We start from the raw sequence: 24,245 nt of genomic DNA, 5'->3' as shown, positions 1-24,245 counted from the left end.
AGATCTTTTAGAACCCTTTTTAGAACCGCGAGTTCCCGGCGCCGCTTGATTGTGTAAGCTAGAAGTCTCCAGGAAGCCCAAAAAGACAATCAATTTGGCACTTGTAAGGGTTGCTTCGGCTTAGAAAAGGACTAATTAATCACTACTGATAATACGATATACATCAGGCAAAGCCAAAATAATTAAGGGAACAATCTTTATAGGTTCCAGCCCGTGTCTTCACTCACTACTAGTAGTTATATGAAAGCACGAGCAAAGTAATTCATAAGGGATGCCATCTTCTAGCTACTAATCCCACATCGCTATCCACTATCTACCTGGGGGTATCTGCATTAAGCAATGCCTGAAGTGTATCTCCAGCAACCTTACAACCCCATTTGACGATATCCTTTTCAGCCTTTCCTCCTGCTATATCCGTCTTGCCTACTACCTTCTTTAAGAAATATTGCAGCCCAGTTATCATCTGAGGCGTTTCCTTCACCCTCGAGAACAGATTTGCCATTGCTTTCGTATCTCGACTCTCTTTCGATGCTTTCTGAGTTTGAAGAATAATAGTGATAAAGAGAACCTCACAGAAAGTTTTCGTCTTAGCTTGTAGATAGCTGAGATTTAGATTCTTGAGAACGTTAAGTCCAAGTCCACCTTCTGCCATCAACGTACCAAACATCTTGGCCAGATTGACAATGTGCCTCGTGTCCAGCTCAGTATCCTCTTCAAAATCTTCATCATCGTCGTCATTTGTTTCGCCCATTTTCTTGAAAAGATCCCACAAACTGAATTGGAAGGCCATCTTGAGCTTTCTATCACCACATAATCTCTTTGCTATCAATGTGTAGTACGGGTTGTACATTTTTTCTGCGCCGGAACATTGTATCAAGACTTTCGGTATCTCGAGTTCCTGTACCTTTTTTAATTTCAATTTCATCAATCGTAGATATGCGTCTTGGTAGTCTGAGGCGGACATAATGGTGATGAATACAGCTCGGCGAATGTCCGTGTTCATACGTTGCTCTCTGGCAAGTTGAACGAGATCAGAGGTCCCTGCATCTACATCTTTAACTTCTCTGGTGCTTTTAACTTTTGATGTGGAATCTTCCTCGTCATCGGCATTACCTGCCCAACTCGCACCAACCAACCACCATTTCCCCTTTTTATCCGAATCTCTAATGTCTTTTAGACCAATGCGCAGGGGTTCGCTAGCTTTTATACTTCGAGTATTCAGCGTTCCTAGTGTTTTTTTCATTCGAATTGTATGCTCTGAGGTGACAGCAGAAGCAACAGCCCCAGTTTTCATTTTGTTGTTTTTGAGATCGTTGATGGTTTCAATCATGAACTTTGTCCTCACGGACAATTTATCTTCGCCACCAGCTTTTTGGACGGCAGGCCGAAGCATAGTAACAATATCTTTTAGTGCTGAAGGGTCGTCTTGTCGTAATTGAGGACCTGAGATGCGCACAATTTTTAAAAGAAGCTCGGCATTCTGTTCCGATAGTGTATCTAAAAAGAGCTTGATGTAATCGAAAATGAGGCTGCTACCCACTACTTGAAAGTTATACAATTCTGAAAGTAGAGCTATCAGGTTGGTAGTTTCCTTGCTGTCGGGAACGGATGTCGAGGATTCTTGATTTAGTGATAGTATACGCGCATAGTGTTCGTCAAACAGTTCAACTATTCTTTGAACTACCTGAGCACCGAAATCGGTACCAATAATCTTGTATACTGCGGCAATGAATCCCGCGGGGAGGATTATAAGAGTGTCGGGTAAAGTCGTTGGTTCGCAAACAGATGTCAGGAGCAGATCGATGAGGGTGGAAGTCATGTGTTGACGGGGATTGGTCCGATACAATTTTTCTATGTCTCCAAGGAGGGATAATAGATTGGCTTCTGTCAACCTATTGACCAGACCTTGAGTTTGTCGCCGCAGACGCACTAAATCTTCAGAATCTGAAGAAGATGCTTTTCGTAATGAAGGTGGGATATATTTTCCAGTGGATGCTGCAGTTGCAGACACAGGTGCCACGTACGGGTTTTCGCGGACTTTTGGCTTCGGGGGGGCGTCTTCATCACTCCCCGAACCAAAACCTTCGAAGTCGTCCTCAGCTGTACCCTCATCGTCGTCACCTGAATCGCCGTCCGAGAAATCACCTTCCTCCATTGACATATCAGACGCTTCGTCGTCATCATCATCCATCATCTCGTCGTCTTCGTCCTCTTCTTCGTCCTCGGAACTTTCATTGCCCCTTGCTCGCTTTCGGGCTTCTGCTCTTTTGCGCTGAAGCCAGTCATTTGCCTCCGCTTTTCCTTTTTTCTTGTCTTGTACTTCCTCATCTTCGCTCTCGTCTAAGGCATCCAGATCACCCAGAAGATCATCTAACCCATCCTCTTGGAATGATTTTGGTAGACCTTTCTTCTTCCCTTTCAATCCCAATTTCTTCTCCAGAGCGGCGATCTCGTCATCGTCTTCCGCCAATTTATCCTTGACAGCCCTCGAAATGTTCTTTCCTATCCTTGATTCGGTGTTCACATCGTCCTTAAGGGGTGCCTTCGCTGGTTTGGGGTCTGCTTTCTTCGTCGTTTTCAATATGGATTTCGGTTTTGGGCTATCGTCTTGTTTTGATTCTGGGACAACCTTCGCGTCAAGCGGTTCAATATCTTCATCTTCCTCGTCATCACTGTCGACATGATTATACTTAGGATGTTGTGACTTCAATCGTTTTTGCGGAGGAGGCCTAGAGGACTGGGATCTACTCTGCTTCTTCTCTTGTCTTTCCGCTTTGCGCATTTCTTTACGTCCGAGACGTTTACGCCCTCGACCTCCATTTCCACCACCATCTACAGAAAATTGTAAGCATATGAGAATGAGTTGTCAATGGCTAGTATTCACCTTCGATTCCCAATTGCTGAAGAAGACTACTGGGTAGCTTTGGAGCTGTAGATTTTGGCGGTGCCATATTTGTGAAATACTGTAACAAACAACAGACTCTATTTGAATCACTAATCAATGCTACAACTCTCAAGTAAACAGCTGCAGCTTAGTTATTAAATACAATAAGTTTTGTTTTAAAAGGCAAAAAAATCCGATCATCCTCAGATACCGATAAGAAATTTTGAGGTTTATCCAGACTTTTTTTCCTACCGTAGCCTTGACGAAAACCTTCAGCCTTGCTTTAGCCTGGTCCAGAACCCCACACATTTCATCACCCCCACAATCATTAATCGCAGCTTAAAAACAGCATCATAACAGCAGTTTACACTATGGTGTCGCATTTAAGTAATGATGAGGTATGTTTCTATTACTACTCATATAGCCTTGGGCAAGTAGTAATTCTTTTGCGCAAGTAGTTCTTCTCGAAACTCGCTCCTCTTTTTGATTCCCGACGGGAAAAAGATCATGGTTCTGTTTTCTTAACACAGAAATGTTGTAAGTATTTCAATACCCATATGCTCCTGCAACGGAGAAGCCTTTCCGGACTTCTATGGACAGGTTCTAACTGCCATAATAGATAACTATGACTCGGCCTCCGATGCTTCCACAACCGCGGCGCTACCTCCCGGCAACGATGTCGAGATGAATGCTCTCAACGATGTCCTCACTGCTCAGTTCCCGGACCTTTCACGCGACGCCCCCATGCCACTTCTCATTCGCGCCACAAATGGCAAAGGCAAATCTAAACGTTCAGAAAAGACAAAACTGTCCACCGTCGTCCAGCCAGATCAATTAGATTCGTTCTTCGCTAGATATGCAGAAATATGTAAAGGTGGCATGAGTGCGCTGAAAAAGAGAGATAGGAGCAAAGCGAAGGAAAAGCTTAAGGCAAAGAAAAGAAAGATAGGCACCACTTCTGCTGTTGCTCCAGGAGACGAGAAGAAGTGAAAGAATCGAAGTTGTTTTATGGTGGACGAATTAAGTGTCCTGAACTGCCCAGGTGGACGTGGATATCCCCGGAGAAGTAGCCGAACAGCATGATTAAGGGGGTGGATATTTTGATGATGACATCACAGCATAGCGTCGCATATATGGGATTGCTACTTTGGCCTTCGTGGTGGATTGGTACATAAGAGTACATACTAATCTAATACCAAAAGGGCATGTGAGGCGTTTGCCAAGTTGTCGAGCCTCTATTCTCAAGGATTAAATTCAACCGTTGATTTAATATTTGGCCATCTTCTTACATACACCTTTATGCTGGAAGTCACGACTACTTATCACATCTACTTATCACATCTTGTCTTCTGGAACTGTCTTTTACGTGTTAAATGTTCATTGATGAATATACAGGTAATGATATCCCTTCCTCGGCCTGTGAATATTTACAAATCAGACCACCAGCACATATCCCATTCCTACTGACTTCTCAGCCGCCCCTTGCCACGCCTACCACTTTCAACTCATGAACACACCATCTACTAATCCATTCGTATAAGAAATCTTCTTATAGTACAAATCCATCCCAATCTATGTCAACGTCACAAAGTCCATGTCTATGTGAGACCACTCACTCGCTACCAAATTCTAGGAACGAGAGAAAAAGAAACACTTGGAAACCTCCATGCCTAGGAAAAACAAAGGAGAAAAGAAAGAAAAGAAAAAAAGAAAGAAAAGAAAAAGATGGTAACAGGCAGAAGAAAAGAAGGGTATCTAGATCAGGTTATAAATGTAGCACAGACACAGAAGTTGCCCTGAACTCTGGAACGTATAGATATAGGTCTATTTGTAAGTATGTCGTAAGTACATATTGTCGGTTGATAATAGTAATCCTCTAAGGAGGAGTAGCGATACGTGAAATAGGAAGAGAAGCACTGGCAGATGTGTTGCCTGCTACAGCGGAAGTCGAAGCCGGAGTTGAGGTTGAGGTTGCCATGAAATTGTTAGGAGGAGCATGCTGAGCAATATGAGCTTCTGAGAGAGTGGGACTAGGCAAATAACGTGGTTGGGGAGTGAACCGGTCGACCGTCATTTGCGCAACCTGTGCGTCCGGGCCTGCGGATTGCATATCCGTATCATGAGTTGGTGCGGACTCATTGTTTGTCTCCTTTGAAGGAGAATGTGTCAAACTATCCGCATATTCGGGCCAGTCATTATGAGTCAAAAAGGAAGCATCATGACTGTGATGCAAGCCAGTTGAAAAGGCAAACTGATTCTATTCAGAGGTTGTTAGTTCATTTCTCTTCATATACGGGTCATGTTAACGTACCTCAGGAGTGTCTAAATTATCGGACCTTACTCCTTCACCGCCGTCGTCAGTATTGAACTCACCATGTGATCCCTCATGATCAAATTCAATGGAGGACTGGGGATGATCTTGATATCCCATTGTGTAGCGCTCTGCTTGTTGCGGATTCACTTCGTAATCTGCCATGGTACCGTATTGGTGAAGGGGTGCCCGATCTGTGAATACAGGCATGCCGTGGGATTGTCCCGCATAGGGGTCGTCGTCAACATCCATGCCGTAACTAGGTAAGCTAGGGTCTCCATTCTGTTCAGCGGATTGCCAAGAATAGTTGTTGTATGAGGATTCTGGAATGTCGGGACGGAATTGTCCTTGCTGATATGGGTTATTGCCTTCCATGAAAGACGAGATTTGATTCATTTGGCCCTCTTCTTTGATTGCTGCCAGTTTCTTCTTCTTGCCGCCTCCAGGTGGTCTACCTCTTCTAGGCTTGGAAATACCTCCTCCAGCAACAGTAGCAGTTGTGCGACGCTTCTTCTTAACGGGGCATTCAGGTACATCTTCGACAGCTTTATTCTTGCCCTTGCTTGCACATCCCGTTCCGTCACATGATTCACAGTCCCTAACTCCATCACTGCTTGCACCACAAAACCAACAGTTTCCAGCATGCTCAGTTCTTCTTCGTCGTCCTTCTGGAGTACAGTTCTCTAGACCCTCAACCACAAACGCGTTATCGATAGGTGGTCTTCTAGCTTCGTAATCGTCTCCTTCAAGTCCTTCACTCATGGCTTGACATCTCCAACATGTACCCTGAAGCAACCACCGTTGATCTCTAACTCTGGAACCATGTACAAGACATAGATCTTCGGGACATTTTTCTAGCGGCCATCCGTCGGGACAGCTGCTATCAAGTTTAGAGACTTCGACGTAGGTTCGGTCGCAGCAGGTGTATCGAAAAGGGCGTATGAGACACATAATTATGTGTGAGCTGTAGCGATGCAGTATAATATCGGAAGTTGTATGAGTGTGATCGTGGTCGTGAGTCTCGTTATGTCTCTATTATTAATGCTTTATTGTTCTTGAAGGAGAATAAAAAGTTAATTTCGGGATTTGGTATTAGTTGTACATTCACGATTAAAAGAGATCAAGGGGGGAGACTTCAAGAACTATATAATATGACCAAGAACAAAGTCATTTTTGATAGAGTGAATATTCAGATATGATTCAGGAGATGATTAATGATTCACGACCATCTTCAAATATGACTTTGAAAGACTCATGTGATTGTATTATTCCCGAGTATTTGTGATTGTTTATTAAGAACAACAAGGTGACAATCTTGTCCTTTTAGCATTGCTTGGTTGGCATACACTCTATGACGTTATTTTATGGCAATTCACGCTCGCTCATCCATGGAAAGAGGATTATCTCCAAAATAGACTTGTATTGCTATGAGTATCAGGCATTGTACTTGCTATTAGATCCATTCTGTGAGAAGACTTTTGAATGAAAGAAAACATAGAAAGCAAATGCGCATGAATATTCACCCCTCCAGACTCGCAAAGAAATAGTAGAGCAATTCCATGCTAGATGAATTCAAAAATTCATCCATGCAGAGAGAATTCTCAGCCTCTGATGACTTTTTGGGTGTTAGATCTTTGAGTACACATAAGAAAATCGAGCTTGATAAAAGAAAAGTGTGTTGTAACATGGGCGAAAGGTGTCGTAAGGTGTGGGACCAGTTCGTGTGCTTAGATCCGAGCTCACATGATTTGATCTTGTGTGAGGTGAGTGACTTCTGTCTCCATAGCATCACCGGCACCACCAGGGATTTGGTACTTGACAAAGCTCAAGCCGAGAGGACGACCTCCGTATTGGTAGCCAGAGAATTTTTCAATGGCGGTATCTGCATTCTCGGCCGAGTCAAACCTAACAACACCAGTACCACGGGATCGGCCATTAGGCTCATATTGGATCTCAGCCTGTTCGACCTTGCCAATGGTGGTGAAAAGCTCGACAAGATCTTCGTTGCTAGTGGACCATGGAAGCTAGATTTACATTAGTTTGTAAAACGATGAGGAGTCAAATAATACTTACGTTGCGAACATAGATAATTTCACTTCTCTCAGTTCCAGCGGTAGCGTGGTCGGTGAAAGGGTTAGGTGCAGCTGCGGGAGCTCCAGCACCACCATCGAATCCACCAGCACCTCCGGCGTAACCTCCACTAAATGCACCACGACCTCCACCAAATCCTCCGCCAAATCCGCCACGGCCACCTCCGAAGCCTCCACGGCCTCCAAATCCGCCACCGAAGCCTCCACGACCGCCAAATCCTCCACGAGCACCACCAAATCCTTGAGCACCTGCGAAGCGATCTTCGCGGACCTCAAGAGGGCGACCTTGCCAGTCATAACCATTAAACTGCTGAATGGCATTGCGAGCGTCATCGGGAGATTCGAAAGCAACAATACCAGAGCCTTTTGGACGTCCGTCAGGACCAACATGGACATCGGCGCGAACAACGGCACCATTTCGGGCTATATAATATTGATCAACATCTTGATCACATTTGTGTTAGTGCATGAGGGAAACATACCAGCGCCGCGGAATAGATCCTTCAGATCTTGCCATCCAACGGTGTAGGGAAGCTAAATCGCTAAGTTAATATTCTCGGCACTAGAGTCATAAAAAGGGTAAAGATAGATGGGGACAAACGTTGGAGACGTAAATTTGACGGCCTCCACCTCCAGCTCCACCTCCAGGGGCCATGCCACCTCCGAAACCACCTTGGAAACCACCACGACCTCCTGGTGGACCGCCGCCTTCGTAACCGCCACGGCCTCCAGATGGAGTACCAGTGAATCGGGGTTCGGCCTCACGATCCTTTTACAAAAATTAGTAAACGTTGAAAGCACAATTGAAACGGCATGGAATGCATGCTTACCTCTCGAACGTAAACGAGTCTTCCCATAAGGTTCTGGTTGGACAGAGTGTTGACTGCCTGTTGAGCTTGCTCCCTCGTAGCATATTCTACAATGCTATTTCAACTTAGCATTTGAGATCAACCAAGTTAAGAAGACTGTTACTTACCCGCATCCCTACAATACCCGCGGAACAACGTCCCAATCCGTCAATCCAACATTCCATCAAAATCCAAGAGAAAAAGAAAAGATTCAAAGCCAAATCACGTATAGGCGCCCACCTTCGACATTCCATTAGGAAGCAATAACACATCAGCAAAGAGGACCTCTCCAGCTAAAGAAATCGAACCCCTGGTTAGCCCATATCCCCAACTCCAACCTCCATTATCGAACACTGACCAGATCTCATAAAGTCTTTAAGATGATGCCACTTAACATCGTATGATAAGTTGCCGACGTAGACACGACGGTCTTGTTGCGATGATTCACGTAGAGTGCTCATCATTTGCTCTCTGGCCGCAGCTCTCTCTTCGTATGTCCTATGTGGTTGTCCACCGTAAGCTGATCCCCCAGAACCACCTACACCTGCAGCACCCGACATTGGGGATCGAGATCTGCGATCGTTTCTGCGATGTTCGTCACGGCTGCGTGAGCGACTGCGAGGAGAATATGAACGACGACGTTGGGTGCGTCCTGGACTGCGAGAGCGTTGTCGACGAGGTGAACGAGATCTCTCTCTCTGTGAAACGTAAGCTTCTTTGACCATTAGATAGACAAAAGACAATGAAGGAATCGAGTTGTGCGAGAATATTTGTATGTGTGGGTTAGACCATCAAGGTTCTTACGCCATCAATTAGGAAAGGTTCCCACAGAAGCGCACTGGCGCGTTGCGATCAACGGGATCTCACAACTAGTTTGCGCCTGGAAATGAGATGCCATAAGCCGAAGACTCATAAGGCTTTCGGGAGTGCCTTATATTGCCGACGCTCAGGTTTGCGCAATGTGATACTGGAAAGATTATGGAGGAAGCAGAAGAAATTGAACATACTTGTGGTCGATAAGAGTCGTCCGCTAGATCAAATAATAGATTGTTAATAAAATGTTCTCAAGGAAGCAAGATTGAGGTGGGGTGGTTTGTGTAAAGGTTGAGGAAGAATCGAAGGTAAGAAGGTTTCAATGACGTGAATAAAACAAGACCAGATAAAGTGAATCAGAAAGAAGGTGAATGGACTAATTGGGAATGGAGGGGAGGGTATTGGGGAACATACCCATTGTATCTATTGTGAGTGAAGTATTAAGGTGATAAGTAGAATCAGGAGGCTGCTGCTGCTTAATGCTCTAACCTGCAGGTTGGAGACGAAATGGACTCCCAAGTGACTGCGCACAAGGATTCTATGGACCAAGTAAGGGCGAATTAAACGTTGCGTTTAATTGATCGAAATCGGCAAATAAGTTGAACCAGTGAAGCTCCGTGAAGAATATTCGATGCGGCTTATAGGGACCCGTAAGGAAGAAGAACTTCAACAAGGGCAGTATGACACAGCGTCTGTTTTTTTATCCTGCGGCAATGTTCGTCAACAAGGGCGTTACCAAAAAAAGATCGTGGATGAATGTCAAGGGTTGGATCTGCCTATTTGGAACGCGTCCTGGCTGCGGTGACAAAGCTCGAAGAAGAGCTGATGAATGGATTGGGAGGACAAGACTTGAGGATGTCTTGGGGGGTGGGTTGGGAGTAAATGACATCTGAGCCATAAGTGAGAGCTTACCTGGTTGTTGCTTTGACCAATGGTTGGGTTAGAAAGGATGAGATACAGAAAATTTGATTTAAATTTCTATATTTTCCTTACCCGACTAGATGGCTCACAAGGGTGTGCTACTCCTTGAGGTAATACAGATGAAAGATGGTGTGGTTCAAATCTGTATGGATGGGGGTGTGTTGGGTGGTGGGTGGTGGGTGGTGGATGTTTTGATGATGGGTGGAAGGTGTAAGGTGTGAGTGCCTATTGAAGACGCGATGTAATGAGGAGTTGGAGAAAAATAGCTAGGTCGCGCGCAGGAACTGTTACCTTTTCGGCTGATAACCGGCAGTGGTCTCTCTATCAATCTTTGGCTTCAGCTGAGACATAATCTATTAATCATCACTCTCAATTAAGAAATAATAGCCCAATGCGGTAATTGGCAGGTGCGTTATTAGTAACTAAACATTGACGATTATCACAAATGATTATATGTATCCATCTCTATTTCTAAACCTACCTCGAGCCTACCATCTAACGTGAACCAAATCGTTCACCGAAGCATTTTCTTACATCGTACCGTACATTCCCTCACTCATCCCTCCATACATACATAATGTTGTTGACTAAACCTCATACTCATCTTCACCCTCTGTTGGTCAATTCTTTCCAGATATGGCAGCATACGAAGACATATTGATATTGGCACACGCTCATGCATTGATTGCACTTGGGCATGTTTTTATAGTACGGCGGACTTTCAGGTACGATACCATTGGATTTGCTGTTTTGCAAGTTCAAAAAGAGAGAGGTCGACGTATGGAGTATAATCATGCGAACCACTTGTTCTCCACGCCTTCAATATCTATCTTTGGTTATGGATCGTATCATGATGGGCCCCTCCACTCCTCCAGCGTCTAGCGAAATTTCCGGACTACAACGCGGGACCATGGGCTCCATCATAGTATAATCAATGGATGACCCTAGAGTCAACATGAATTATGTGTGCTTTTTGGTCACTCTCATTGTACGGCGCGAGTAGTCGTGTATATATATGATACAACGGACCCATAACTTACTCCTCTCAACTCACCGTCTCAATTGGACATATTAGTTATTTCTATTATTCAGACTGATATTCATTGCATGCTACTCAATTTGGTTCAGGTTAAAGAATCTCTAGGATCACCTCGCCTGGATTCATTTTACCTAATGGCCATTACAGATCTTGAAGTTCAACAATCTTCTACGAACCTCACATTTCTCTAATAGGCACCGTACATACAGACCCCCGCACAAGTCACAAAAATAGTTTAGTCTACGAACTCCGGAGAAGATTGGCTCGATCAAGTCTGGTTCAGATTTATCGAATAAGGAAGCTCAAACCTCCTTTCAGATCGAGCAAACCAATGAAGTCTTTTGAACTGGGAGTAGGTATCCACCAATAGTTCCCTTTCATTCGATCTACACCTGGGATCTCTCACACATTATGTGCGATCTCAGTCCTTCTTATCCAATTGAACATAGCCAAAGAGATGGAAACGCAAATGCAATATTGCCACGAGCTATGACTCGCGGCGAACTTCTTCATGAAACACGCTTGAATATATCAATTAACGTATGAGCAAGGTGAAGGAAAACATGTCCTACCCACTTGTTGGGGGTTTGAGCAATCCCATGCATGCTTATTACCACTATGGAAGAAACGTTGAATCGGAGGGCCTAAACGCCAATGATATGGTGATTCCCAAAAATTGATGACCTGCAGCTGAAATCTGCAACAATACCTGAGCTTAACTGGCTTGCCGGACGGAAGCTCTTCCCCGTAGCACGACAGAATCAAGTTGATATGTCCACGAGACGATGCCTCAACCACGAAGTGTCATATCCAAGCCCGATTTCAGCTCCTCTGGCCTGAAAGAACAAAATCAGAATATAGAGATAGGTCCATTTGCCCTGATATGTACAATTATATGTACACATGTGCCCCTTCGTATCTTGCAGAATAAGACCAAAAATTTCATGCAATACGATGTTGCCGTTGCATCCCTAGGGGAAGGCCCACATTGCATGCTGCAATGTGTTTTCGACCGAGTCTATCCACATCGAATGGGACGTCGCGCAGATAATAAACATTTCATACCAGGGGTAACGAAAAGTGTGACGAGAAAGACACCAACAAAAACATGACATACATGCTGTGAGAGGTAAGTAACATTTCTTACTGCATATAGAAAAGTGGATCAAAGGTAACCGTACAAGGGCATTTGCACCAAAGAAAGAGACCAATACGAAAGGAACGGCGAACTTAACCAACAATTGCTTCATCCGCTTATGGATGACGGCCAAAGTTCTTCATAAACGAGGCTCTGCGGTTGACATAGCAAAAGGGAAGCTTACCTCGAGCTGACTCCAAGTAGAGCTCGCAAAAAATAAACTAGCCTATCGGGATATCCCGCGGGACGGGCAACTATTGGCCCAAGCTGAACCTTGAATTGGAAAATCTTCTGCTATTAACACCACCAAAATTTATCCTCCCAAACCACCTCCCAAACATGTCGTCCTCAACAACTAGACTACTACCCCGCCACCTACGGCCTCTCATCAAACAATACAATCTCGCAATTCCAAATTCTCTCTCCGCCAAATCCTATCATTCATACGACCGCCCCTCTCCCTTAGATTCTCCTTTTCCACCTACCGAAACAAGCATTCTCCGCGCCTCCGTTCCGCACATCCCTACTCACGGCTTCACTCTTAATACCCTTTCACTCGGCGCCCAAGATGTCGGTTATGTAGCTGCCGCCACAAATCTTTTTCCAAAAGGGGCGTTTAGTCTAGCACATTACCATTTGTACACCCAAAGAATAGCTTTGAAGAATCACACAGAACTCATTGTTCCACCTCTAGAAAATGAAGGGAGGGAAGCACCCAAGGGAGTGGGAAGGAGAGTAAAGGCATTGACGTGGGAGAGATTAATGGGAAACAAGGATGTAATTCACAAATGGCAGGAGGTTCGTAAATTCTAGCTTGGATTTTTATTGTTACATTCCATAAGAAACTAAACATCACCCCCAAAATACCTTCACAATTCCCCTCTTCTAAATCAGATTCAAAACTCCACATATGTTGACGCCCCAACTAACAACCCTCTCAGGCTCAAAGTCTCCTCACTCTACCAACCAATCTCCCCACCTCTCTCCGCGAACTACATTCCCTATCCGACGAGATCTGGTTTCTGTCCGGCGACATCTCAGTCGACAGTTCCTGGTATACCAAGCGAGCCAGTCTTTCCACTATTTACGCTGCTACCGAATTATACATGACGACAGATAAATCCGAGGGCTTTAAAGATACCCGCGAGTTCCTGGAGAGGAGATTTAGGGATTCACAGGTGCTTGGAGGAATTGTTGGGGGACTTGGTCAATGGGTGGGTTTCACGGCGATGGCGGGTGTTAATGTTTTGAGGAGTAAGGGGGTGAGGATTTAGTGGATGATTTATATAAAATAGAGGAATGTATTTTGCTGTTCACGTGGCATGAAAGGGAATGGCAGGAGGGAACAAACAGATCAATAAAAGGTCATGTATTCAGATTCATGTTATCTTAACATCAAAATTGCCACCAATAGCAACCACATGGGCAATACCATACCTGGACTCAAAGGACCAGTGAACACCATAACGCCATATCTTCGAAAGACACAGCACCAAATATTCCCCCAATGTGATTCTACAAGTCCCCAACGCCCCTTAGAAGTTAAGTAAATTACAGTAAAATTCGATTAAGCGGGATTTATCGTCTCGGGAATAGATTTCTGTGATCTTTCTCTCGGGGCTGCAAGTCTGTTATATGTTAGTAGGAAGATATGGGCATTAGACTAGCAATTGAGGGACTTACTTGTGGATTGACACATCAGGATTTTGGTCAATGCCAGCTCCCAAGGCCTTGGGTGTGATCAAGATGAATTGTCTGCCAACGGCGCGTCGAGCAGCGCTGATCTATCGACTCATTAGCATATGAGAAATTTGTGAGTAGAGCTTATTGTAACTTACAATCATCTTAGTGCTCACATCCCGATTGACATCATCCATGAAAACGTCGAACTCATCCAGACAGCGGAGAGGGGCACCCATAGCTTCCCAGAGAGAGAGAAGTAGACAGATAGACGAAAATGATTTTTCTCCTCCCGAAAGTGTCTTGGTTTGTCGACCCTTCTTATTATTACTTGTCTCGTCAGGTTCGACATGGACATCCAGTAATCTGTTCTTGTGATCAATCTCAAGTTTTCCCCTGAAAGCTCTCTCACTCAGCAGATAGTTGAAGTTGATACGAGATCTGGCAGAGATATGTCTCTGGAAACTGCGATATTGCTTCATGCGCAGAGAGAAAGAATACTTAAGTAGTCTTAGCAATTCTTCCATGTGTTTACGGCGGGATTTGAAGCTCCTCAAAAGCTCATGAGCCTTTGCGTAGCCATCTATAATTTCTTGCTCTGTGACCCCAAGCTTTCTGCTATACTGACTCAATTGATCCGTAATACTCTTGTACTTCGCTTCAAGACTAGCTCTGGTCTCATGTGGTGGTACTGGAATTCTGGCACATATCTGCGTTGCCGCTTCAATGTATTCTTCCACTCGAGTTTCCGTATCTGCGAGCTTGGTTTCGGCTTCTCGTTTGTAATCCTTATAGACCTCAACTTGCGCAATAGCAGCATTCTTTTCCCCAAGTGCTATAGCGCGTGCCTGCTCTTTAGCTTTGACCTTCTGATTTGCGTCGGCAATCAACTTCTCATGACTTTCTACACGTTTCTTGGCGGCTCTATAGGCATTTTTACAGCCAAGAGACGTCGTGTTATACTCAGTCCTTGCAAGAGTAGTAGCGCCATAAGCATTTTCGTAATGCGTAACATTGTCATTCGCCTCCTCCAGTTGTGCTTTGAGGGAATCCAGATAGCCATCCTCAATGTTAAGGTTGTTGTATTCGTTTTCTAATGATTCAACACGTTCTTCGGCCTTTTGTAACCTAATCTTTAATCTGCCTTGGGCAACCTTGTGCTGTTGGATCGCCCTGTCTGCCTCTTGAACACGCTGTTGAGCTGCACGGCAACTGTTTGCAAGCCTCGACTCTTCAGCTTGGCAGTGTTTCAATGTTTCCTGTTGCAAGACAATACGGCGCTCACCATCTGTATTCATGCGAGCTTTGAACCGGTAGGGTGACACATAGTCCTGTGCACTATTTTGATAGTTGGGGCCATTGCAATACAGGCGAATACCCCAGCCTCTTCTCTGTGGATTGAGAGTGAAGCAATGTCTGACATGCGCAGGCATAGACCTAGGCTCCATGATACGCATTGCTTCTTCTAAGTCATCTATCAGTAATACCTGATCTATTGCTTGGTTTATGATCAATGTGTTCCTCACAATCTCACTATCAATATCCAGCATTCTTAAAATGGTCATGAAGTGCTGATCAGGCTCGTTGTTTGTGGTGTCAATGGGTTTGGGATGCGTGATGTAAATTTGAGTTCGAAGTATGCCCATGGAGGAGATGATTTTCTGCAGCCTGGCCTGGTCTGCTTTGTTGGTAACAGCAAAACTATTCAAGGTGTTACCAAAAGTCACCTCGAGAATGTCAGACCATTTAGGATCGCGAAGTTTCACGTGGAGACCAATAGGACCAACAGGTTTCTGAATGAATCCTCGATCTTGCTCTATTCTCCGAAGTAGCTCGGGGATTTTCTGGTCAAAACTGCGCATTGGATCCGGGCGTTCGTTCTGCATTTCTCTTAGTCTGTTCCTACAGTTCTCCACTTCTTTTCTCTTCGCGGCCAAGGGCCCTTGCTCTTTTTCAAGTGCAGATTTAGCAGATTGACTCCTTTCTACCAATCCTTGCATTTCTCCATGGCTCCTCTCAAATTCGGCTCTCGCCTGCAAAGCTTCCGTCTTAGCAGATTCGATCTCTGTGAATTTTCGATTGAGAGATCCACCATTGGCATCCTCAATACGCTTCTGCTCGGCATCGATTTCCCCTTGAATGGTTCGAGCTTTTTGCTTTGCTGTTTCGAGTTCCAGCTTACTCTCCTTGTGTTCCTGGTGGAGCTTTTTAACCTCCGAGTCTGCCTCTTCAGCCTTCGACTTGGCTTCTTGCTCTTCGTCTTTGATAGGGACAAGCTCCTCTCCAAGAATTCTGGCCTTTTCGGAAGCTCGCTCAACAGAAGCATCAAGTGTCTGATATGCTCGGTCTTTCTCATCTACAACCTTCTCCTTTTCCTCAATCTTTCGTTGTGTTTCCACAACTGTCCTTTTGCGCTCCTCCAGTTCGCTTTCTTGCTCGTCAACCTGAAACCATGTCAACTGGTTTCTGAGAACTCTCTTCTCAACTCTCATGTCTTGATGCTGATCATAAATCTTCTTTTTTGCCTCTGCATCCTCGGCCTGTTTTTCCAGTGCCTCGAGATCACCCATGCTTTCATCAAGAAGAACTTCGATCTGATCACAACTCTCGGAAACAAGCTTGTAGTCATTGTCAAGTTGTTCGAGTTGTACGCCCTTCCTAAAAAAGTCGAACTTCTGGGCTGGAGTAGAAGATGTAATGAAGGTTTTCGCCTCATCTTGAGTAAGAACATTCATTGGGTTGTCAACTTGAAGTTGGAAATACTCCACTATATCATCCATATCACCCTTCTTGTCTTTTACAACCCCACCGGCTGCGTTCTTCACTTTATAAGTGCTACCACTGCCCGAAAAATGACGTTCAATGATAATCGACTTTCCGTATACTTCTGGCCGATAGGCGTCGGAACCCTCATTTTTCAATTTGACAAGAAGCATTCCCCGATCAGTTCCTGTCTTGATTAAGCTTTTCATACTGCTTCCACGATTCGTCGCACTAGGCTTTCCTCCTAGACAGAGTGTGATGCCCGTCAAAACTGCACTCTTCCCAGCTCCATTTTCCCCGACGACAAAATTGATAAGTGGGCCTAAGGGAACTTTAAGATTTGTATGGTTCATGAAATTCACACACTGAATTTCTTGAATGATGGAATTCTCGGCAGCGCGATTGGTACGAGGGGTCTGATTTTTGGCTAGAAGTTGCTGAGTAGCCATGTAATCATCGTGTTCGGTGTGTTCCAAATGTTTGAATCCAGCATCGCGAAGTAATTCGTACTGAGTTCCAGGGGGCACAGTCATTTCTTCATCGTCATCATCGTCATTATTATTGTCGTCATCATCGCTGGCGTTGTCGGAAGAACTGGAGGGGCTATCGTCGCGGACTTGTAATGATCTCGAAGAAGGTCCACCATTAGAGATTTTGGCGCGTTTGCGTTGCTAAGATAAAATGTCAGCATCTGTGGGTATGGATAGTTATTCTGGAAGTATGGCAGAAGGCGGAGGACATCTGCCAATATCCCAGGGCGCAAAAGTGTAGTGGTGGGTGTTCAAGAGTTACGCACAGTATCATGACGTAAGGCTGAGCTTGCACTCTCAGTTGCAATAACACCCCCCTCATCGTGTCTTGCACGCTTTAGAGGAGCCATGTGGTGATTTAGTTACTCTGATAAAAGTCAGAGTCGAGTTGTGAAATAAAATTATTAAGTTCGGCCATTCGACGCGTTGAAGATAAGTTACAAACACGCGAGAGCACCTGATAAGCCTCCAATCGCGGCAGCGAATTAAACTTTCCAATCAGCGTCCCTTGCTTGAATTGCCGTGAAATGAACAATCCGGCCAAATTCAATGTAAAAACTCCATCAATTCTTTCATCAAACCTTTCATTGTCTGATTATCTGATTATCTGATGTTTTGAAGCTTAATTTGATTCAATTTGGATATATCTAACCAGGTATTCCATGGTTCTATAAGTAAGAAATATTTGGAATTTAATTGGTCCTCGAGTCAAGCAAGGTAGGTTACTGAATTGATTACTTTGAAGCATTCCACTTACTTACTCATGGATACGTAGGTAGGTACTTATTATACGGTAATGCACATTTCGAATTCTACAACTCTTCCAGAATGATCGACTTGAGACTACTTACAATTATGCTTAAAAAAATTGGTGTTGTGTCAAGCTCTTATAGTTTTAGGCTGTTCTATCTACCTACATCTCTTGAATAAAGTGGCCGATACTGTTGAAACGTATGGACCGAACGCTATCTATCACACGCAGGCTAAACTATAACATTACATACAAGTTCAAGTCATCAAGCAGTCGCATCTTCTGCTGCTTTCAATGCCATCGCAAACCTCGCTTTCAGATCGCTAGCATCCTCAAGACCAACACTGATCCGAATGAGTTCCGCAGGTACACCAAATTGCGCCGCCCAATCTAGTTCCAGGTAATGAGCTAGGATCACATAAGGTGAAGTTAATGTGAAGTTGGTTCCCAGACTTGGGCCTTTCGCAGTTTCAATCTTGTCATAGAATGCGACTGCTTGAGGCATCTCTTTAAAGGTAAATGAAAGAAGCCCACCATATCCTCCGTTCGGTGTACGACAATCATCGTAGAAAGTTCTCGAGGCGTTGTATTTGGGGTAGTAAACCGACTTTACCAATGGATGGTTTCGAAGTATATCACAGATAACTTCAGCGTTATCGTTGATTTTTTCAATACGAGATACAAAGTGACGACTGTTTCGTTCCATGAACATAACATCTTCGGCCCAGTAGTTATCTTCATATTCTGTTTTAGCTACAGACTTCAAGGATTGATAGTACTTTCCACCAGTGTTAAAGATGGCACTTCCGCCCATGACGTTGCATTCTCCCGAGAAGATTTTCGTGAGACTGCTGACGACTATGTCTGCAAATGGTAGAACGTGAACATTGATTAAATTTCCAATGGTCTCATCAACCACCACAGCAAAGTCGTATTCATCTGCCAATGCCCGGATTCGCTTTAGATCCGGACAATTTAGCATTGGGTTTCCTGGAAATTCACAAAATAGTGCGAGATATTTCTCGCCTGCTTTGAGTCTTCTCTCCAAATCATCTAAATCTTCTGAAGAGCCGTTGCCGTAAAAGTTGCAGCCGGGACCAAATTTTTCCAGAATTTTGAGAGTATCGACATATGGGAACCCGAAAGATATGCTTTTCAAAGAACCTCTGGTTTTCAATAGCATCTGGTGGGCATTATAAATCGAGTTCATGCCGCAAGGATAAAGGTAAACATCGTCCTCGGAAAGCTCGGCAACTCCACGCATATTAGAAGCCATATCTGTGCTCGGAGTCTCAGACAAATCAACTTCACCAATCAATGAACCTGCGATCCGACGGCGAATTGCTGATCTTGCATTGTCCACGAAAGAAACGTCAAGATTTCGACCAAAACGTTCCTCTAGGAACTGCGAGCTTTCCCGGGCCTCAGAGGTTATCGGCGAGATAGGGGAGTGATGGCTGTCGCCACCACCTGAGCCGTTATAGCTTCTAGATGTCTTGTCTATAGAGCCTTTCTGGTATCTTCTGGGACCTTTACATAGCTTACCACCATCTTGAGGACTTGGCGGACTTGTCTTTTTCACTAGCAATCCTTCCTGGAAGAGAGTGTGGCAAAATTCAGCTCTTCTGCTAGAAACACCGTCTCCAGAATGCTGCCAGTATTGCTTCGCAATCGGAAACAATTCTTTGGCGAACAAAACAGCGGAAATGGAAGGCGAAATCTTGGTGAGGACTTCTGATGAGGTTTGATTACGCTCAAGGACTAAGTCGATTACACTAAGCTGATTTGGAGATATCGACTTGTCTCTTGAAAGCATAAACGCCACACAACTCCTAGCAGTCTTAGGCGACGGAAAGAGCATTGCCTGCTCGTTTTGACTGCCATATGCTTTGACAATATCATCGGCGAATGCAACGATTAGTTTGTGAATGAAGAATCTGAGTCACGAGACCAGCCAGCGTCAGTTAAACGGAAAAGGTTGACGAGAGTTAAAGTAAACTGACCGAGGATATCCAGTGGTCATCTTCCCCAAAACCCTTTGGTCGCCCTCTTCGTAACCAACATTGTCCTTCCACGTTGGTAATGAAACACTTGTGGCCTAGAAAAGTATTAGATATATGAATCATATGAATTGCCTCACGAAAAAGGTTTTTTTCGCTATTGCTATTTCCTTGCTACATTAAAAAGAAAGGTCGAATACTAACATGTGGTGTCAAGGCAGGTACGGACTCTCCAAGTTCGATTACAGACATTTTGAGTTTGTAATGTAAAGACGGAGGGTTATGGTTGAAATATATTAATAAATGTAGAAGTCCGTTTTTTTGTAAATTTAAACTTGGGGATCCCACTTGTAACGATGCTAAACAATTGTGCAATCAAAGATATTATCCGCTATCGGAGTTTCAGGATAAGAGGACTCTAAAATTTAAGCTTAAATTTAGTGGATGGGGGGCTAAGACATTTCGCATCTTTTTTTGAAAAATATAATTTTAGTACTCGTAGAGAGAGAGAAGAGAGAAAATCGTCAACATTCGTGCATCAACAATATCACCATAATGGCACCTCTTACCACAAAACGACGCAAATTAGAACATACAAGTGACGATGAAGCTCCGCAAACCCAAAAGCCAAAGGTAGAGAATGTCGACGCGGAGGATGCTGCGGCAGATGAAGCCTCTTCATCTGATGATGCGGATGCAATCCAATCGAAATCCAAACATGCGCCTGCAAAACGACGACACGACGACCAGGATGCTGCGCTATATTCTGGCGGTCTTTATAAGTCGAGTATGTTCAAACTTCAAGTAGATGAGCTGTTGAATGAAGTGCGACCAAATTATGAGAAGCGCGCTGCCGGAATAAAATCCGCATTACACCAGCTCAAGAATGCAATTGAAGGCATTGAAGATCATGAACCCCTTCTTGTAAGTCTTATCCCGAGTAATTGACCAATGCTAGTTACTTATATATGATTCATAGATTCCCGATGCTATTAAATTGCTCTCCAAAACTCACAAAATTGCGATCCCCTTCCCCGATCCTAAACCCGACCATAACGCGGCCTATAAACTTATATATTCGAAACCATCTGGTATAAATGTTGTTGGGAGTTATGCTCTGGGGACTATGGTGAAGTCCGAAAAGCCTTTGTGTGTCGATATGATTGTGAACATGCCGAAGTCACTTTTCCAAGAGAAAGACTATCTTAATTATAGATACTTCTACAAGAGGGCGTACTATTTGGCAACGATAGCAGCTGGACTTCATACTGCAATGCCAGACTTGACATTGGAATATGGCTTCTTAAATGGAAACAGCCTACATCCGATTCTAGTAGCTCGATGGAAAGCTAGCGCAAAAGGGGACCCAAATTCGCGATTTGAGGTACATATCATACCTGCTGCTGCTCGTGGCTGCTTTGCAGAGGCCAAGCTACGCCCCACAAAGAACTCGATTCGCCCTAAAGAAGGAGCAGATAACGACGCCACCACACCCGAACCTTCACCATTTTACAATTCGTCCTTGAGTGCGGACTGTAACTTCGAATCATATCTCCAACTGCTTCATAATGCATCCAAGACATCGGAAGGCTTCAAAGATGCGTGTCTGCTTGGCAGAATTTGGCTTCGACAAAGAGGGTTTGGCAGTGCTATATCTCAGGGAGGGTTAGGGCACTTTGAGTGGGCCGCCTTGACAGCTTTGTTGCTGAAAGGAGGGGGCCCCAGAGGACATAGCCTTTTATCTCCCGGATATAGCAGCTATCAAATGTTCAAGGCAGTAGTTCAATATCTATCGACCACTGATCTGGTCAAAAAGCCAGTGCTTTACGAGGCACCAGATCTCCAGATCGCGAAATCTGACACCCCAGTATTCTATGATGGCCCAAGAGGCGTCAATATTCTGTACAAAATGACGCCATTTTCATACGAATCACTGCGTGATGAAGCAAAAACTTCATTGACAATGCTTAATGACTCTACATTTGATCAGTTTGAGGCAACATTCATCACAAAGGCCGATCAGATCCTGCAGAAATATGACTGCATAGTAAATATTCCTATCGCCGCCCAAAAAGATGGTGTGTCTAGTTGTGATCATAAGATTCATGCCACCGCCTTTGCAAACCATGTATTCGCTACCTTGAAGGAGGGCTTGTCCGATAGGGTCAAGCTCTTAGATATTAAGGCCATTGAAACAACCTCTTGGTCAATTAAGAGCTCAGGGCCGTCAACAAGTAATCACCAGACGTTGAATCTTGCGGTTCTCTTTGATCCAGCGAATATAAGTCGCCTTGTTGACCATGGTCCGCCTGCAGAAGATAAGAAGAAAGCATTAAAGTTTCAGAAGTTCTGGGGTGAGAAGGCCGAGTTGAGACGTTTCAAAGATGGAAGTATTCTTGAAAGTTTAGTCTGGTCGCCTGGTTCAACTTATTCCATTTTTGAAGATATTGTCACTTATCTTATAAAACGACACTTTGGAGCCGAGATAAGCAAAGGACTGAGCTTCATTGGCGAGGGTTTTGAGAAATTATTACCCTCGTACGGAAATAGCTCTAAGACTTTTGAGGTCCTCAGACAGGCATACAATAATTTTGAGAAGGATATCAGAGATATGGAGAGTCTGCCGTTGCAACTGAAACAACTTTCCGCGGTAGATCCTCAATTACGATCTTCGTCGATTGACCTTCCCTTGTTTGCACCTAGACAACCTTTGAATGTCCCAGCAGATGTGCTGATCCAGTTTGAGGGATCTGGTAGATGGCCAGATGATGTTGTTGCCATCCAAAGAACTAAGATTGCTTTTCTTCTCAAGATTGGCGAGCTTTTGGTCGAGTCCAACGATGCCATAATCACGAGACTTGGCATAGAGAATGAGGATCAACCACTACAGAACTGTGCTTTCTTGGATGTATTTTATCCATCGGGCGCCACGTTTCGCCTTCGAATTCACAACGAGCGAGAGCAACAACTTCTTGAGCGCCAAGTCAAAGATAAGACCAGTGACAATCGATCGCGAGAAGATGCAGCTTCAGCACTATCTATCTATAAAAGGTTTAATATCCAGCTCCCATTGCATACGCAATCGATATCAACGCATTGTACTCGATTCCCTCTTCTATCACCAACCATTCGTCTTGTTAAGAAATGGTTTGATCGCCACATGCTTTCTGATCATGTCAGTGGTGAGCTTATCGAGCTTTTGGCAGCTCGAGCTTTTCTACAACCTTATCCGTGGAAGGCGCCATCGAGTGCTATGTCTGGATTTTTACGCACTTTGCTCTTCATCTCGAAATGGGATTGGCGTTCCACTCCACTAATAGTAGACTTCACCGGTACGATGACAGATAAAGATGTTTCCACCTTAAATACCAGGATGGAGGCATGGCGAAAGATTGATCCAGGCATGAATCGCACTGTTGTGTTTGCAGCATCGAATCATGACACAACTGGAACCGCTTTTACTGACAAGGGGCCCTCGAAAATGGTAGCCGCAAGAATGACCGCTCTTGCGCGATCAGCTTGCAAAGCCGTCAAAGACCAAGGCTTGAACTTGGATACCAGATCACTGTTTGCAACATCTACAAATGACTACAATTTTGTCATCCATCTAAATCCTAAGGCTGCCGGTACCTCGAAAGCAAAGGATTCACATCGCTTCAAGAATCTTGAGGTGCAATCAGAATTGAACATTGAAAAAGTCGACTATCAACCCCTGCGAATGTTCAGCGAAGAATTAGAGAGTCTATACAGTGGGAGCATTGTCTTTTTCCGTAGTGCAACTGATATCTCTCGAATTGGAGGACTTTGGAATCCGCAAACGAATGTATCTAGAGCCTTCAAAGTGAACTTGGCATATGCCGTAAAACCTGAAGAGAACGATGGGGATGATGAAGAAGCGAAGAATGTTAAAATCAACCAGTCAGCGATGTTGGCGGAGATCGCTCGTTTGGGAGGTGATCTGGTGTCGAGGATAGAAGTTCATTAAGGAAGACGCTTTTAATACTATAAGGACATGTACCGCAAGAAGATGAGAATTCTTAGATGATACCCAGGTATAGAATGATAGTCATGTTGTAAGGGATTACATGGTCTTGAGAAATAGCCTTTGAGGCTGATTTGATAGTTGAGCCTCTCAGTTACAGTACAATTAAAGAATGATCGTCTTGAAAACCATTTTCCATCGAGCAATGTAACTTGCAAATAAGAAGAACTTGAGAAACCGAGGCCACTAGTGGAGAATTTCTTTCTATGAGAAATGCCAAATCGAGTGATCGCAAGAAAAGCAGCCTACTTTACCTACGTAGTATTTACATTCTACGTTTCAATCACCGCAAATTAAAGACTTATACTAGAGAAGCTTTGAAGCTTCATTTTTGAATTTTAGACTAAGACAAAATCAAATAACGTCAACATCCGAACCTGATTGGACTCAATGAACCATTCGGGTCAATCCAAATATGGAAAAGTGAAGTTCACC

At 44.2% G+C, this 24,245-nt stretch overlaps 8 protein-coding genes across 8 annotated transcripts; 3 read left to right on the top strand and 5 right to left on the bottom strand.

The window, feature by feature from the left end:
• Positions 1–313: 313 nt before the first annotated feature.
• Positions 314–2,951, bottom strand: EAE98_000048 (uncharacterized protein; the record flags this gene model as incomplete). The annotated part of the gene is made up of 2 exons (XM_038947666.1): positions 314–2,832; positions 2,885–2,951. 2 exons carry the CDS (start codon positions 2,949–2,951, stop codon positions 314–316), a joined length of 2,586 nt encoding a protein of 861 aa, XP_038815343.1.
• Positions 2,952–3,255: 304 nt separating this feature from the next.
• EAE98_000047 (uncharacterized protein) lies at positions 3,256–3,874 on the top strand (the record flags this gene model as incomplete). The annotated part of the gene is made up of 3 exons (XM_038947665.1): positions 3,256–3,282; positions 3,343–3,421; positions 3,504–3,874. The coding sequence occupies 3 exons, from the start codon at positions 3,256–3,258 to the stop codon at positions 3,872–3,874; spliced, it is 477 nt and encodes a 158-aa protein (XP_038815342.1).
• Positions 3,875–4,760: 886 nt separating this feature from the next.
• EAE98_000046 (uncharacterized protein) lies at positions 4,761–6,146 on the bottom strand (the record flags this gene model as incomplete). Its single annotated transcript, XM_038947664.1, has 2 exons — positions 4,761–5,141; positions 5,196–6,146. 2 exons carry the CDS (start codon positions 6,144–6,146, stop codon positions 4,761–4,763), a joined length of 1,332 nt encoding a protein of 443 aa, XP_038815341.1.
• Positions 6,147–6,934: 788 nt separating this feature from the next.
• On the bottom strand, positions 6,935–9,364 carry EAE98_000045 (uncharacterized protein; the record flags this gene model as incomplete). Its single annotated transcript, XM_038947663.1, has 10 exons — positions 6,935–7,219; positions 7,269–7,708; positions 7,768–7,819; positions 7,887–8,054; positions 8,116–8,209; positions 8,262–8,269; positions 8,374–8,426; positions 8,492–8,831; positions 9,141–9,163; positions 9,361–9,364. The coding sequence occupies 10 exons, from the start codon at positions 9,362–9,364 to the stop codon at positions 6,935–6,937; spliced, it is 1,467 nt and encodes a 488-aa protein (XP_038815340.1).
• Positions 9,365–12,383: 3,019 nt separating this feature from the next.
• EAE98_000044 (uncharacterized protein) lies at positions 12,384–13,318 on the top strand (the record flags this gene model as incomplete). The annotated part of the gene is made up of 2 exons (XM_038947662.1): positions 12,384–12,842; positions 12,986–13,318. The coding sequence occupies 2 exons, from the start codon at positions 12,384–12,386 to the stop codon at positions 13,316–13,318; spliced, it is 792 nt and encodes a 263-aa protein (XP_038815339.1).
• Positions 13,319–13,611: 293 nt separating this feature from the next.
• On the bottom strand, positions 13,612–17,367 carry EAE98_000043 (uncharacterized protein; the record flags this gene model as incomplete). Its single annotated transcript, XM_038947661.1, has 4 exons — positions 13,612–13,672; positions 13,728–13,828; positions 13,883–17,158; positions 17,284–17,367. 4 exons carry the CDS (start codon positions 17,365–17,367, stop codon positions 13,612–13,614), a joined length of 3,522 nt encoding a protein of 1,173 aa, XP_038815338.1.
• Positions 17,368–17,804: 437 nt separating this feature from the next.
• EAE98_000042 (uncharacterized protein) lies at positions 17,805–20,164 on the bottom strand. The gene is made up of 3 exons (XM_038947660.1): positions 19,973–20,164; positions 19,772–19,866; positions 17,805–19,705 (listed from the first exon to the last, which is right to left on the bottom strand). Exons 1-3 carry the CDS (start codon positions 20,018–20,020, stop codon positions 18,034–18,036), a joined length of 1,815 nt encoding a protein of 604 aa, XP_038815337.1. The 5' UTR covers positions 20,021–20,164; the 3' UTR covers positions 17,805–18,033.
• Positions 20,165–20,323: 159 nt separating this feature from the next.
• EAE98_000041 (uncharacterized protein) lies at positions 20,324–23,979 on the top strand (the record flags this gene model as incomplete). Its single annotated transcript, XM_038947659.1, has 2 exons — positions 20,324–20,692; positions 20,748–23,979. The coding sequence occupies 2 exons, from the start codon at positions 20,324–20,326 to the stop codon at positions 23,751–23,753; spliced, it is 3,375 nt and encodes a 1,124-aa protein (XP_038815336.1). The 3' UTR covers positions 23,754–23,979.
• Positions 23,980–24,245: the final 266 nt, after the last annotated feature.

Source organism: Botrytis deweyae (genome assembly GCF_014898535.1).
Source record: "Botrytis deweyae strain B1 chromosome Unknown BDEW_001, whole genome shotgun sequence".
Classification (NCBI taxonomy): domain Eukaryota; kingdom Fungi; phylum Ascomycota; class Leotiomycetes; order Helotiales; family Sclerotiniaceae; genus Botrytis; species Botrytis deweyae.
Note: the sequence above shows the minus strand (reverse complement) of the source record. Positions and strands in the feature narration are given on the sequence as shown.

Excerpts from the sequence above, each read along its gene's own strand:
- EAE98_000042 (XM_038947660.1), bottom strand. The coding sequence starts at position 20,020 with ATGTCTGTAATCGAACTTGGAGAGTCCGTACCTGCCTTGACACCACAT. Across the intron at positions 19,867-19,972 it reads TACCTGCCTTGACACCACAT|GCCACAAGTGTTTCATTACC; the intron begins GTTAGTATTCGA and ends ATACTTTTCTAG. Across the intron at positions 19,706-19,771 it reads ATGACCACTGGATATCCTCG|ATTCTTCATTCACAAACTAA; the intron begins GTCAGTTTACTT and ends CTCGTGACTCAG.